Source organism: Pagrus major, chromosome 10, assembly GCF_040436345.1.
Source record: "Pagrus major chromosome 10, Pma_NU_1.0".
In the NCBI taxonomy this organism is placed as follows: Eukaryota; Metazoa; Chordata; class Actinopteri; order Spariformes; family Sparidae; genus Pagrus; species Pagrus major.
Window position 1 is genome coordinate 23,292,061 of NC_133224.1, and position 16,759 is coordinate 23,308,819.

The 16,759-nt window shown below is 40.0% G+C and overlaps 1 protein-coding gene across 1 annotated transcript; it reads right to left on the reverse strand.

Moving 5' to 3' along the window:
- Positions 1–8,425: 8,425 nt before the first annotated feature.
- On the reverse strand, positions 8,426–12,262 carry LOC141003216 (caspase activity and apoptosis inhibitor 1). Its single transcript, XM_073474504.1, has 6 exons — positions 12,095–12,262; positions 10,267–10,458; positions 9,561–9,645; positions 9,371–9,431; positions 9,199–9,266; positions 8,426–9,074 (listed from the first exon to the last, which is right to left on the reverse strand). Exons 1-6 carry the CDS (start codon positions 12,197–12,199, stop codon positions 8,572–8,574), a joined length of 1,014 nt encoding a protein of 337 aa, XP_073330605.1. The 5' UTR covers positions 12,200–12,262; the 3' UTR covers positions 8,426–8,571.
- Positions 12,263–16,759: the final 4,497 nt, after the last annotated feature.

A 16,759-nucleotide genomic window follows, 5' to 3' on the forward strand; every position in this document is an offset into this window, starting at 1 on the left:
CTTTGATAAAACATCCAACGCGGCTGTTATGACTTCTCAGCTATCTAAAATAAATAATAAAAAGGGCTTTGGTGAATGCTGAGTCTAACTCTCAGTGGCAGGATGTTGTTTGTTTACCTCGGGGGAGCGGAGGAAACAGAGATAGGGTGGGCAGCTCTCTGGCCCCGACTGCAAATACCAAACCGATCAGACGTGCGCTACATCACGGCTTGCATGTCTTAAGCCCCAGTCATCACTCATTCCCAGCACGCTGATTGCTCTATTATGACATATCATTACTTGTGTGACTAATGAGTCACCTAGGAATAGGTTGAGGTGAGGTTATCAATATTGAGGAGCCTTATAATAGGTGGACCTTTGCTGTGAATACAGGATGACTCATGATGGATCTCTTGCTTTTACGATGTTGATTTTTGAAGTGACTCATCACTTCCATATGACCTTTAATTGCGCAAAGTGATAGTCAATTCATCTTTGCAGGAAAAAATGGAATAAAAGCTCAACTGTGAAGTCTTAAGGGGGCTGCATTGGCTGCCGCTGATTAGTTTGAGTTGGACCAGATTAAACTGAATGGCAAGGGGAATGTTGATTAATGTTAGAGTCACTTCAAACTCACCTTGATTAATTCCACAGAAATCGTTATTGGTGCTGAACTACTTTAGCCTCTGACAAACAAATAGTTTCCTCAGCTCATAACCACGCGAACACATTCATTTGACAGTGTCATTTCTGCTCATCAACGCTGCACCGCTGGTCGCATTCCCATTTGTAATAAATACATTTGCCAACACTTTCCACCAAATTATTCTCAGAGGGCGTCGACAAATGAACGACAACGTGCAGCCACACTTTGTGCAAACTTACAGCTTCAGGCGGGCCGAGTACTTGGACACGGAGATAAACAGCCACCTCTTCTCCTCCCAGCATGCAGACTCCATTTACCAGCAGGCCCAGTAACACCTGTTCCTGCTGAGGTGAGTATCAGGGATGGCATTTTAATATCTGTCCCCAGATCCCTCATTGAATCTGTGCTCACTTTTAACATTACAGACACGGTGACCTCACTTTCAAAGGCGAAACTTGAGAGGTTCATTAATTAAGTGAGCAAAATAGCTATCATTATCCGACACTAACAATGAAGGACACGCTGAACACTGGTGAAGGGCATATTCATACTCTTTACTTAAACTGGTGATAGACAACTTTTTTGCTTATCATTCTGAAGTAGATACAGGCAATGTTGCTAACTCTGTCTTTGTGACAGCAGCACCAACACTGGCAACACCAAAGGGAACTGCTAGGAGGGGGGAAAGTTAAAAAGTTGTTTATTTCAGCTTTACGTAAAAGTATTGATAACACTGTAAAAAATATTCCATTACAAGTTAAAGTACCGCAATGAAAATGGTACCTAAGTAAAAGTGTTGTCAGGAAAATGTGCCCAAGTATTCACAGTTGCCACCATATAAAAATTGGCACCTGTGACTTTATACAAACAAGACACAGGTGGACACAGAGGAAGTGCTGGGAAATCACACAAAAGGAGGAAATGAAAAGCAACACACGACAGATGAGGGCAAAACTTCAAAGTAAAACAGGAAATCACATAATACAAAGAGAAACATGACAAACGTCACATTAACGTCAGCTTTCCTGTTCAACTGAGAGCACTCTTAAGGTACATTATGTTCTGTGCCCACACTGCCCATTCATTTCTCTTTTTGGTTTGTGAATAATACATCATTTAACAACATGATCTAATTTGCTCCTTTCAGCCCTTTATACTTAGAAAAGATCAGTGTGTGACAGGGCGAGCTGAGGCTAACTGCTTGAATTAAAAGGTTAATCACAGTTCAAGATTTACATGCTGGCAGACCTTCCCTGCCTCACAAATAAGGGCTATTCAATGGAAACATGTAATGTAAAGGGTCACTTTCTCAACTGGGTTTTGTGGGCGACCCATCAGTGATTTGGCATCAGCCGACCACTAAATGTAAGTAAGCCAAGGCCGGTGACTGTAGATTTGACAACTGATTGTAATGAATATGACAAAAGTCACACAGCAAGACCTTCATGATGAAAAGATAGCAAAAAGCAGTTATTGTGTGAGTTCATCTTTGTAAATGCCTCCTTTGATCTACTTCAAAATGACAAAAACACTGAGAGCATCACTTGAAATTCCACTGATATTCTGTTTTTTCTTAGTGTTTTCACATCAGAAGTTGCAAAAGTGCTGCCTCTGTATAACCCCTCACAATCAGAGCAAGGGATAAGCAATCAGTTTGAGGAAGCGTAAAGCAGACAGTGGCTGCTTAATTGGCTGTCAAGAAATCCAACCGAAAATAGCACTCCATTCATAAGATGCGATGACGGAGAGGAGTGTATGGATGCCGGGACTTGAGGTGGCGGCGTGGGGTGGGGGTAAGCTTTTGTAAGGCTCTCGGCCGCATGACTCATGCCTATTGTATAATAGTTTGAGGCTCATTATCCTCCATAACTTTGGAACTTATAGGAATCTGAAGGGTTGATGAGCTCTACCAAGAATACTAAAACTTAGCAGCTATCAATCAAGAGTGATGACTGGCACTTGCCCTAGTTATTATTTTGAACCAAAAAAATGAAGTGTAATAGACCATTTTCCTCTCACGTCACACTCACATTTGCTAACGTTAGCGTTCAACCACTTCCCAAGTAACATTACTGTTCGATAACGTTCCAAGATACGAAATAGGAAAGGCTTAAATTAATTTCAAAATGTCAACGCACATCCTGGACACGTTTATTTAAGCATGGAAGTGAAACATACTGGATATAATCAAATGGTAATGTTAGCTGAAGGAGTTGAACGCTGACCATTGTGCTTTCAGTTGCCAGGTAAACGATAAAATGATAATGATTTGTCAGATTCCACGTGTTTTACGATTTTCAACCTGGAAGACAGCAGTACAACATTTGAGCTTCCCGCCCTGAGCGACATGTCACGGGTAAATGACCGCCGCGTGAATACGGTCAAGGCTGGCGTCACAGTTAAGATTCATTTAGTCTCCTGCATCTAAACTATTGCTTTACCCCCCGAGAACTACATACTGCAATGTAGTTAAAACACACGACAGGGCCATTAAAGTAAGGCGAGGAACGTAAAGCCCCGATGGAAAGACAGACTGAAACTCACCGAGCAAATATACTCCTCTCTTGACATTCCTTTTGACAATTACTTATGTAATACAATTGCTTGCCAGCTGATGGTGGGAAGCAATTTGACAGTTTTATCACAACTTTGACAAAAGTAATTTACTCGGCTCAGTCCGTCTGTGCTTCTGCGGGAAATAAATCATCCAAATAAAAATAAATAAAGGGCACCCCGCCAGGATTTGACAGTTCAATGTCTTCCAGCTCCAGCACAAATGGTGCAGTCTTCACCTAGCGTCATAAAAGTGTGAGCTACCAGGGCTGTGTGCAGTGATCCATCATCCGTCTGGGGGACACTTTGGTGGTCCATTGCTGTTCATAGGACAGCTGGGACCATAACCATGCAGCTGTTTCAAGCTTAGCCTCACAGAAAGTGTGATTAGTTTAAAGAAACTGGGTTTAGAACGGCTTTAGAGTTTATTCTTCACATTTCTAGGTCTTTAAAAACCTGTCTAGTCAGTGCTACAAAAAGTTGGGATCTTTGTGTGTTCCAGCACAGTTATCACAAATCATTAACGATATGTATTGGTGTAAACGTCTTCTTTCACTTGTTAATAACTACTTTTTCTCCTTGAGTTACACCCTGTCCCTGTATCGTACCATCGATATCGCGGGCAATATACTGTGATAGTATCATATCGTGAGTTCCTCTGTGATTCCTGCCCCTACAGTGAAGTATACTGATGTTTGTTAAGTATAATATAATGTCTATTTAATTGTTAAGCCCCCAGAGATGTGATAATGCAAAAAAGTTTACATTTCTTTGTAGTTCTGCATCAAATTCAACTCAATAAACCGTATGACAGGACATTACAGGGAGGCTAGAATCAATATCAACAATATCAACCCCAATTATTATACATCTCTATGGTTTTCACGTTCTTTTATCAAACTTGAACGGTTGCACAAGTGAATTATGACCTCGGTCCTCTCAGATTCATTTCCACTGGGTGTGGTGACGAAGCATTTTACAAAAATAATGTGTATTTTATTTGACACGAAGGCTGTTTTGAGAGTTATTATACTCAAATTAGCTTCAGAGTTGCTTGTGTTATTGATGTAGGAAAAGCAATATAATCTGATGCATATGTAATTATCACCCCCTAATGCTCAGAGGAGAGATAGATCTTAGCATTATATCGTAGATTAGGGCTGCAGCTTGCGTACTGATTTCAGTGGGAATGAGTTGTGTTTACTAACTGATAAGATTAACCGTCGATCACATGAGCATTTAAAAGATTTACACAAAGCCTATTAGTTGTAAAATATATTCAATTCGGGGCCATCCACCGCAGTATTTCTGTGAGATTGCACCAACACACCCCAAGGACTGGGCTTGTTGATCGTGTTGCAGTTGCTGTCGCGGTGGGAGTTGGGCTTTGATGTAATATTGTGATATTTCATTTGATTATGCTGATTTGATTGTGCGAGGTCATCCATCCTGCCTGATGTCTCCGATATCCTTCAAAAGCATTTTGCTTTATTGGCTCGCCGGTATACACACTAGAATTTCAATGGATGTTTGATGGTATTAATGCACCATTTAAATGCAGACCCCGAAGTTGGGGAGGGGAGGGGGGAGGGGAAACCCATGTGGAGAGAGCATGCATGGAATCTGAAAGTCAGATGTCAGAGGAGTCAGTGGAGGGGTGGAATTTTCTCAAAATGCAGATACTACACTGGAGTGGAATATCAAATGTTCAAATCTCTTTCAGGGATTTTGTAGTGTGACTAAAAAAAAAGGGGAGCTCTTCTCTCTCAAACTTACAATCACCCACTTCACAATTTTCAAAAAGGGCTCAGCCAAGCTTATGCCACTTTGAGAATAAAGCAGAGCATTTAAGCACGCAAATGAAGTGAATAGTGAACAGATGTGCAGCACACCTGAGACGGGACTACAGCAATCGTCATTGTTTTCTGTTCATGGTTTTTTACAACAAGCCAACCATTCAAATGATATACAACATCTAAGAACAGACAGCGAAAAAACACAGCAGTGTTCTCTCTATTTAGGCATAATCAACACGTTTAGCATACTGTGTCACATTTTCTACTGTCTTTAAGAATGCAGTCGTGATTATCGCCAATGCAGCGGCAATTAGCACTATTACAGAATTAGACATCCAATCAAAACAAACTAAATTTAACACCAAGCATGTCGTCTTCTGCTGCGTTTAAAAAAAGGTTTCCTGAAACTTGAAGAAGATGAAATGTGTCCGCTGAGTCACTGCTTGGGGAAATCAATTCATTTAGTCATACAGAGGTGCTAAGTTATTTATTGCCTGTCAGCATGAGCTGTTAGTTCAATTTAATTTCTTGCTGCAGAAAGAACAGAGACGCCACAGAGGAAATTTGAAGAGAATTACTTTATTTATGCAAACAGGATGTGCTCTTTTTAAAAAAATTTTTAAAAAAAACCCAACATTTTTCAATATCTTTTTTATCCTATTGTTTCCCTGTAGGACGAGATTAGCATCTTTTTTTCACAAACATACTTCTGTTACCATTTCCAGTGGCTGCAAAGCACACTCAGAGAAATGCCTGCCAAATGTGAAAACACACGAGTGGAAGCACTGAAATCAATACAAATGCGCTCCAATTAAAAGAAAAAAAAAACATTTTTCGAAATATCAAACAAAACAGCAGCAGACATGTGCACCGAAATAACGTTAAGGAGATAAGTGGTACTGGACCGTTTTTGAATTAGCAGAACAGAAAAAGACGAAGAAGCTTTTCAGCCATGGTTCAAGGCTGTGATGTTTACTGCACACGACAAAAAATGGTTGATCAAAGCATTCAAAGCATTTCAGACTCGATGTAAAGAGCCTGTCGAGCTGTGTAGCAACATTCAAGCATCCATTTGTTGGCATACAGATGTACTTCTTAGTGTTTGCTGTATGTGATTTGAGCTGTCAGGAAGCTCATTTAGCACAGTTGCATCTGGCATGTCGTTCTAAACCTCCACGTTTTGCGTGTAAATACTATCATTCAGTATTTTGGCATGTCAAGCTCACATTATGACCGCCGAGCCAACGTGAGCATGCTAGGACGCTACATTTAGCACTGTTAATATGGGTACCACTTTATAGCAGCGATCATTAATGAACGGTAAATTCATAGTTAATGTAAAAACTTAAGTTAATCATTACTTCATCATTTATTAAGCAACTGTCTATTGTAAAGTTGCAACTCATGTTTATAATACTTTGTAAATGGTTAATATATACTAGGTAGTCATCTACAAACATTATTTCATTTGCATAATAAATGGTTTATAAAGCACCTCAACACTGAAATAACTTAACTATTAACTAAAAAGTGTTACCCTAATATGTAACTCTCAACCAGGGGTTCTCAAAATGGGGGTTCGGGGACCTCCAAGGGTCCTCTAGCGGCTTCCAGGTGTTCCCCAGCAAAATGGGGGATTATTTTATCTTCGCTATAATCCCATCCGTAAGTAACAAAATGACCAAATGTATGACTGTCACGGGTTTCATGCACGTCCCGTAAAAACATTAAGATTCTTGTCAGGAGGGGGACCCAGGGGCCTGATCGTAAAAAAGTGGGGGTCTGTGGTCTAATTTGTGTCAGTTTAGGGGTCCTCGATATGTGAAAGTGTTGAGAACCACTGTTTCTAAACAATGTTTGCATGCACACACGTGGTAACAATTAGCAGGTTAGCTGAGGCTGACAGGACAGAGAACAGGAACATATTTCTAGAATACTCTTTGAGGAGAGTTTGCACACAAGAAAGTGAACTTGTACAATAAATGCACCGTCTTTCACTGAACATGTTAGGGGGTCCATCTAGAAGCCTCAACTTTGGAGTAAAGCAAATTGAAATTGATAAAGATGCCTGGAGTATGTAGCACGGAAAGTCTTCAGGTAACAACTAACACATGACTAATGTGCCTGGAGTCAGTGTTAATAAGTTACCTGTTGCTACATTGGAAAAAGTTAGAAAATAAACCACCTTAAAAGTTTTTTTGAAAGCAAATGTGTGACAATTTCCTCACAACACTTAATAACAGCTGCGACTATTAAACAGATGAACCGGTGGACACAAGAGGTTTTTAGACAACCTGTTTTTGACATTCATAATAGCACCATTCACAGAAGAGTCATACCTCAACATCTTCACACGGCTCATGAGGCTCATTTAAAATCAAAAAGTACTCCCTCAACAAAACACCTCACCGCCGTCAATCCATTTGTCAGCCTCCTCGTTTTGAGCTCTGCCTAAAAAGCCATTTATCTGCTCACACCAAATCATAATTGGCATTCTAATAGCAGTAAAATGACACCAATAAATACTCACCGATCATAGCCACCACGAGCACTTTAGAAGCGTTGCATCCCCTTTTACTAAAGTGGACGTTTTCCTCTTCAGATCATCAATGAGCACAAAGATACCTGCACACAAATGCATAGAGAATGGCCCTTTTAACCCTCCCCACCCTCGTTCCTCCCATGAAATAATAACCCTTTTAAATGCAAATACTCGGGAGGAAGCTGGCTTCTTATCGTACGTTTCATTGTCTCCTTTGGGGTGGTGGGTTAGGGGGCTGTTTTGCTCCGCATCTGCATGTAATTGCACACACACCGCATACTTACAATTTATACAGGAAGAAAGCGGCTTCAGAATAAATTACAATATAATGCGAGAGGATGCCATTAATTGCACATATAGAGAAAGTTACTCCAGTGGATAGAACTGGCAGGTTCTTTAAGTTGATGTATAGGTGAGGACAGCTGGGCTGATTATCTTAGATTTATTTCATTCATGGGTTCCTCTGTCTTTTGTCTGTAATACCATCTTTGCCTTACAGATATCCATTTAAACCTGGTGTTAAGAGAAGGCAGTGCATGGTAATACGCATACTTGAGCCTGACAAGTCAAACAGGTGTTCAGTGAAGAAAGACAGCAGGTGTGTCTGCTGCACATGATGGTACAAAGCTGCCACACACAAAATAACATCCTTCTGATATTCTCGCATCCTCCAACATTGACTCAAGGAGAACCTCCACCAATTTCTACCCTAACTGTAATACTAAATAACATCATTACTAAGAAAACTTGACTTTCATGCCGCCTTGCTTATTTTGACTCTAATGTGAGCGAGTAAATCTTCTCTTGCTCTCCTCTGCACAGAGAAGACCCATCACCGGGAAGGCACAGTGGCAGGTTAAGACTGCCATCTAGTGACCAGAGAGAGAAATACACTTGGTCATACAATGATTGAGAAAGTGTAGGACAGTCTTTATGCGTTTGATTTTCACATTAAATAGCATGTAACATCATTCCAATATGGAGTAATAACACATTGAATGGTACCCACACCAATAAATCAGGAGTTTTCACCAAAAAAACCCCAATAAAACATGCTAAACAGTTTTTGTTATCAAGGGCTTTTTTCCATCGCTTGCTTTCATCAGGGCTTTGATGGCCCTCGCCCTCATTTCCAACTCCAGAAGCTCCAGCTGCTGAATTGACGGCTGACACGCTGCAGGTGCCCGACTTCCACTTGCAACGGGTGCACCTTGAACGGGTGAACTAACATCTGTGGACTGTGGCGGCGTGCTCTGTACCTCCTCGGCTACCTCTTTGCCAGAAGCGGCCGATAGCGCCAAAATCTCGCTGACGCTTTTGTCTATGTCACTCTGGATGTCTTTCTTTGCTTCCGTTGGTTGAGAGCCCGTGGGGGGTTCAGGATTGGCTGGTTCAGGTTTTACAACTGGGTCAGCGCCTTCCCTGATGCTGTCTGCTACTTTGACAGCTCCTTCCACAGCTTTATCAGTCTGTTCCTCTTTGGGTCCCTCTATGTCGCTGTCGTAAGTGTCTGCGTTGATGCTGAGGACGTCGCTCTCCTCGCCCGAACCACCACCCTCTGTAAGGAAAATTACATCAACAATTTTAAATGTAAAAATTGTTCTCTTTATAGCTTTATCCCTGTCTTTGAAGTTGATGGAGAGCCTGGGGGATGTTCTTTGTGCGCATTTCATACAAATTACCTTGCTTGGGGTCTTCAGTTTTTGCAGTTTCTTTGAGGCAAGATGTAGAGTCCACATTATTGTCTTGCCTTCATGGGGGAAAAAATGAAATAAACATATAAAAGTAAGAGAAAAGCATGAGAACAAACTACTGTCATTCTGAAATCTTTTCCCAGAAGTAGTGTTCACTCACTGGCTTTCCAAGGTCTCTCCTGGGCTGGTTTTGTCACCATTTTCAGATGTTACATCTTCCCCTAGACACAAACAACAGCTGAACTGAGTGAAAGTGTTTGCGTGTTTTACAATGCTACATTGTTTAAAGCACAAACAGTCCAGCAAGGAAACAGCTGTGATGAGTATGCCAAACTGGCCTTAAGTCTTACCTGCCAAGATCTGAGAAAGATTTCTCTCCGAGATCGGTTCCAGCTGCTCCCAGCACAGCGTTTTGATTTCCTCTAAACTACAGTCCTGTGAATTATAAAATGTTTAAATAGCACTGTTCTTCAGTTTCTTTCATCAATGGGGCGCTTTAATAGCGTCCCAAATAGACATAAGTCAGTACAAACATTGGTATGTTTCTGGCAATGAAACAGAACATAACTTCATTAATATGTGGACCAAAATACAGTAAATGCCAACAAAAACATGGAAAAAAAACCTTTTCATGAAATCATCACTATCACTCAAGGGCTTGTTGCATTTTCAGCCAAAGCTGGTGCTGTTGAAATATAGCCAACAGTACAAAATATTGCCATATATGTTGGAAGACAACACTTACACAAAATACACAAAATGTGGTGGTATGTTGAAGTTTTATAGTGGAGGGACATCTTAAAAACAACGTTTAAGGAAGTACAAATCTACACTGTTGTGAAATGAGGTTAACAAATGCCCTTTGATCAATAGTCGTTATATTTTTCTTTTATCGATGAAAAACACATAGGTTTGAAGTGTGAAAACATTTCAAACGTTGAGAAAAAGTTATCTAAAACTGACATTTACATTCAGCCACATGTATTCCAGTCACATGACGATTAAGAGTTTATAATTAGCCTATATAACATAGTTTTTAGAAGATCACACTACTACCTTGAGCTCATCAGGCAGCATTTTGCATAGCTTCTTGTCCCCCAGCACACGGAAACACTGTTCCAGCATCTCCCGCTTGTCAGTGACGTAATCTGTGATGGGCTTGAATGGCAGACTGAGGTCAAGACCCCCGTCCTCGATGTCACTGCCAATCCTGTCCAGCTCTGGGTCAGCGAGTTCATCTTTGGAGTCCTGCTTGGGGAAAACAACACATCACTGAGACACAGTGTACGGGAGCCTTGGACAAGTCTGCAAGTGTGATAAAAACGAAGGAGTTACAGGTCTTGAACGCTGTAACATTTGGTTTAAATCCAGCACTAAAGGTTTTAAAGATTGTACTCTTTACAACAATTTTTGTTTGGTTTGCAACTTTCCCAGGAATAATACAGTTATTATTCATACAGCATCCAGTGTGACTGTGTTCTGCATCAAAATGTTTTTACATTTTAACTTTAACCCACGTTATTCAAACAGACATTATGTATTCCTAAAAGAAGTGTTATAGGGTTATTCTTCTTATTAGACAGGTTTGTGTTATCAACTGCATTAAATGGAACAGGATATGCAGGTAAACATTAAAAAAAAAGAGAAAAAAGTCACACAGCTGGTGTGGTGGTCTATTAGTCTCATATCAGTCGCAATACTTTCATGAATGTTCGTTTTTTGTTTAAATCATTTTAGAGGTTCAAATCTATGATCATGTAGAAGCTTACACCAATGTGTTTTTGACATTTTGCCCACCTCATATCAATATTTCAGTGTGTTTTACTGACTTCAATTTCACAACTTAACAAAAATCTACATGTTTTTTATTTTCAATTTTAGTTGCATGTTTGGCTTTGTGGTGCAATATATAACCTCTCAATAAATGAAAGGCACAACACAGGAGGGCTCTCCAGACGGCGTAACAACCATTCACACTGGGGCTCGCCTAGCAACCCACTTGAAGGCCGGTTGGGTAAACGACCCACAAGTGGCCCTAATGACTCTGAAACTCGGAGCTAACACCAGTCCTTAACTACTCTGTAAGAACACTCCAACACAGAGTTTAAAAGCCTGCAACTCCCCTCCAATTAGTTAGACCTGAAGAAGCCTCTTGGATGAGAGGTGAAACATCTTCAAGAAACTGAAACAAGTCCAGTTGCCTACAATACAGCACTTAGATTTACCAAGACCTGTATGACTAAGAACCTTCATCAACAAATATATAAAACAATTCATTTTAATTGGTTTTTGCCAATAATGCACACAGCTTAATACTACCAAAAATTGACACAACAACTCTGATTTAAAAGAAAATAGTACCAAAGTCTTAACTTAAACGCAGCTGACTGAATCACTTTATAAGCTCCATGTCTGTCATGTCAAAGATGTCTCTGACAACAGACTGTCAAAGCCAGACAATATAATATAATAGCATCCATCAAGTTCAACACACCCCTTGGCTAACAAAACACTATTTATTTATGTGTATTCATATTTTAAATGACTTTTTAATGACATAAAGAAAAACACAGTTGCAATGTAAACGCAATGCCCCTAAGTTTCATATTAGAAATTAACAGCAGCAAACAATGTAAGGAAGGATTTTAATACTATTGTTAAATTGCGTCCTTTCAGAATAATTTACCACCAGAGATTGAAGCGTCATTGTTTTGGGAAACTACTTGTAGTAAACGTCTGTATTATGTATCCTATTGTGTCTGTGTAACGTTGCCGTTTATATAAATACAGTAGCAAGTGTAAAGATGGGGTAGCTACAGTTATAAACAAAGCATAGTATTAGCATTGAACTAGCTTGCGCGTCTCATTAGCTCGAATAACTCACCTCTACGTTGGCTTCCCCGCTTCTTCGTTTATTGCTGTCGTGCCGTTCTTCGGACTGCGAGTGTTTCCTTTTCTTTTCAGCGCTACTTGATTTCTTTTTGAGCATTTTCGACGTAAATACACCTGTCCTTCTCTAGAAAACCGTCTCTCTCTCGCTAGTTAAACTTGAATGTCGCGGGGAAGACGCGTCATTAGCAGGCGACGACTTCTTCTCCTGGTGTCGGTGTTAAACCAGCACAATGTATTGGTGTTATCGCCCCCTGCTGGGCTGGGGCGTCGCTGCACATCTGTCTTTTCTAAATATTTGAATATATTTCCGAGCATTTTAAGCAATGTTGATTCCATTATACTTAAAATTGTATTTCCTTATTTATCCCTCAGGTTTAGCAGTTTTGTTCTATCTTTAAAGAGAGGTCAAGATTGCTTTTAAAATGTTCTTCATTCACTACCAGACCTAACAAATGAGCATTGCAACACTACAATATAACCATATGTCCAGAATTGGTGAGTGTAACATCATTCCAGCAAATATTTTCTTCTAGCCCCAGCAACAAAGAGCTATAGGATCTGTGAATGTTATAGCTGCGAAACCGTCTGTATTTTGATTGAACCTCTTTCTCACAGCGAGGGGTGCCGCTCCTGTGACCTCTCAAGCTGTTGATGGAAGTGCAAATACATTCAAACTGTATCCCATCATCTTTTTACACTTCAAAGCTTGCTCGGATTACTGGTGACAGTCAATCACGAGTGCGTCTCCTGTATTTCACACGGTCTCGCCATCTCCCAGTTTCCATCTGCCTCACCGTTTCATCAAATGCTGTGTATCGGATTCATTACTGCAAAGACCTTCAAACCTGCCACCGCTGCTCATTTGCATCATTCAGGTTTCACATTTTAAAGCAGACGGAATTATACTCATTGGTATGTTTCAAAGGAATTTACAAAGGATTTGGGGTTGCATAATAATGACACACGGGTCACAAATGTTTGCAGAACTTGCAGAAATCAAGAGACACGTATGAAAATGTACTGTCTATGACTGTAGAGCATTATGCATGGCCTATAGAAAGCATGTCAAATTGTGACATTAAACATAAACAGTGCAATTATTATTTTATTTAGCTGAAATATGACACAGAGACGTTATTCTGCAGATACATCTCCAAGAGAGGCTATACACTGAAAGCTAACACCATCACAAAACAATGCACTCAAGGCTGAATATACATACAGATTCACACTTTAAAAAAAAAGACTTAAAATCTTTTTTGCCATTAAAATGAAGACGTATATATCTTCAGACAGGTATATATATATATTTTTAAATAAAATGTTCTCTCTGTCCATTAGACTTTTGCAATGTAAAGGGTAAAACACTATCTTTGTATCCCCTTAAAAAAGTTCACTTATTTCACTTAAAGTTAACATTAAACTGATCTCCCGTCTGGAGCAGAACTATATTAAATCTCACCAATAAACACCTCTGCTGCTCTCTCCAGCATACCCTCCTTATTACCACCCAGATAGCCATGTATTTTCTTCAGCTGGACCGAGACACAGGTTTCAAGGTGGTGACGACAAAAGCAAGCTGTAAATCACTCTAATTGGCTTCCCCGCCTCTGCCTGAAATAAGGCGGGAGCCAATGCGATGGCTGCCCAGGCGCCATGGCGACAGCTGTCTCCACATAATGCAGGTTGTTATCCTGATGCCATCCGCCAAATTATGCAGTGGATATGGTGGGAGGCGCGCATCGATCACAATCACGTCACAATGTGTTTTCTTTGCAACATCTGCTCCCATGTGTCTGGATATCGCCTCGTTAAAAGGGCAATGATGGAGCTGGCACTGTTGAAGAGGACATTGCATTTGGGAGCCATGAACAGGATCAGAAAAACAACCACAGTGTGTAGATGAGAGTGTGTAAGTTCTGAGAACTAAAGCCAAACAATTTCTCAAAAAAGTATGTTTCTGCAACCCAACCCGGAGTTTGTGAATTAGTTAAACTTCACATTTCTTTATGTTGTAACTCCAGTCCCTTTAGGTTCAGTTTTTAATTTTTTCTCGCGATAATGCTATGCTTATGGTCTGGTTAGATTTAGGCACAAAAAACACTGGGTTAGGGTTCGGAAAAGATCTTGTTTTGGCAAAAAAAAATACTTGGTTTTGTCGTCAAAAACGCGACTGGAGATGTCCCGGCTTCCCGTCAAAAAATATCCTTTTGTCACCACAAACATGGCTAGAAATTGTCCCAAGGCAGTGTCTTGCTTACAAATGTTCAAGCTATGGTGGCCCTGAAGTGCAAATCACAACGGAAAATACGAAAAACACAGAGGTAGAGGTAGCAAAGACCAGCTCCGGAGGATGAGAGACCCCGAGAGGAGAGGCAGGAGATGGGAAGGAGGCTGAAGAGGTTGGTGTGTTTACAGGGGAAACTACAGCCCATTAACTGCCATATCAGAACTGCAAGAAACAGACATAACCAGAGCTACACAATGGGTTAACAGTTTGAGTCAAGCATAGAGAAAAGCAGTGAGGTCTCGAATAACGTGCGAGTGGTAGCAGTTAATGTCGTTTCTGCTCTGTGGTTGCTCTAATTTGTGGTTGTTTTTCTTATTTGTTGTCGTGATTTGCACTTTAGGGCCACCTTATAAAACCCTGTGGTCCCTCATTAAAAACATCCAGCTGTTTCACGCTAACAAATGTTGAAATGCAGTCACAAACTGAAGTCACTGGCTAGGCAGCCTTCTCGCCTATAACTCCACCCCCATCACTTCCACCTCCTGATATGACAGTCAGGCCATAAACATGGAATATGAACGTGATAAGACATGTTTTGTAGAAATGTCAGTATGGTACGTAGCCTATGACACCTATCAGTGGTTTGCACACATGTTAAATGCCAACATTTTATCACAACGACTTGGCTGGTTGCTTAGTTTTTTGATAAGAGATAATATTTATACACCACAGGACATGATGCTGAGAAACAGCGCTTTATGATTCTCACTTTGTCTTCAAAAGGGCGAGAGTATCTGTTGAATACACATCAAGGCTGTGTTGTCTAATGAGGAAATTTGGCTAATCAAGAGATGTGCGGCAGTGAGTTGAAGGCTTTCTTCTATTCTTCTCATTTAATTTAGTTTAGTTGCATAATGCATGGTGAATCACAAGGAAAAAGAACATTTCAACCAGTGAAAGTGAGATTAAAAAGTAATAGGAGTTGATGAGAGTGTCTCTCATCAAAAACTAAAAAACAAAAACAGAGAACATAAATCAAATCCATTTCAATCTGATGCAGGAGAAACAATGATATTGAACAGTATAATTTACTGTAGTGGTGCATATGTGTGTTTGTCGTTTCGTGGGGGACTCGACATTGTTTTCAGGCCATCACAGTTTTCAGGACTTCACAGCTGAAAAGGAGCAAAAACATAATATCATTTGTCAACATTCTTCTGTTTAAATTGTGCCCTTCCTACTAAATACATAGCAGAGTTCTGACAATAGCTTTGATTGCATTCAATTAGTCATATCTGGGTTTGTTTACACGCTGACAATAATGCCACTTCCAAGCAATTGTCTTGGTGCGACAAAATTACATAAACTCATTCAAAACTGCGCATTGTCATCACAGATTGATTAAACAATTAGACATTCTCAAAGAAGCCTTTCAGGACAATTATTATTTCTGAAGAGAAACAGTGCTGAATTAACTTGGAGTGCACAAATCAGTCCTGTGCTGGTGCTCTGTTAAATGCACACACGTCAGATATACTAATTTCAGCCCTCAGGGTAGTTTTGAATACCTTTGTTGAAGTTGTATAAGTTCTTCCTGCGAACAGACAACTTGCCAATCAACACCTTAGCTTGACAAATCCACACTTATTAAAAGTGGGTGTAGGATAACAGGTTGTCTGCCAACCGACAACGATGTGCTTTTTTGCACCGATTCACTTGAATCACACCTGTGACTAAGTCTTAGCCTCAGATGTAGCTGTGCTTTTAGGCTGTCTTGTGTAAGCCAATTCATATCCTTAAATATTAGAAACACCACTGAGCAGTTTGTTAAGCGAGTGTTTGTGTTTAGTTTTATTTAAGACTTGAAGATTGTAGAATTAAGGATTCAACATCGCGGGTATATGATTCTTGGATCCATCCAATGACGCAATCTGAACACCGGGAATCTGATTCTGATCATTTTATGAGATAAAGAATCACCCTACGATTATTTTATGACATAAATGTAGTACTTACATACTGTACACTGACTTGTCATTGTGACTTTATAATCATAGTTAAATATTTTGTGAATTATAGTCCAATTAAGAGTAAAATAGATGATGAAGCAGGGTATCTTAAAGTCGTGGCTACCATGTGATTGACAAGTCGCTACCACCGCTTGTCCTCGGGTTTTAAAGTCAGACCCAAATAGGATATTCTCCCATGCTCCACTGGTTTTGGTCCAAATATGGTCATTTATGGCTCCAAAAAAAAAAATATATATATATATATATACATATATATTAGTATATAATGCTGTTATTTGTCATACACTTGACAGTACATGTAAAGATGTAAACAAATAAAGGTAAAGAATGGACAAGTCCATTCTTTACCTTTATTTGTTTACTTATTTATGTGTAATTACAGTGAAAGCAATGTAAC

Bases quoted from the DNA above. Each gene is read 5' to 3' on its own strand.
- LOC141003216 (XM_073474504.1), bottom strand. From the start codon at position 12,199: ATGCTCAAAAAGAAATCAAGTAGCGCTGAAAAGAAAAGGAAACACTCG. The intron at 9,646-10,266 runs GTAGTAGTGTGA...TATAATTCACAG, and splicing joins TGCTGCCTGATGAGCTCAAG to GACTGTAGTTTAGAGGAAAT. The intron at 9,075-9,198 runs GTAATTTGTATG...TTTTCCTTACAG, and splicing joins AACTGAAGACCCCAAGCAAG to AGGGTGGTGGTTCGGGCGAG.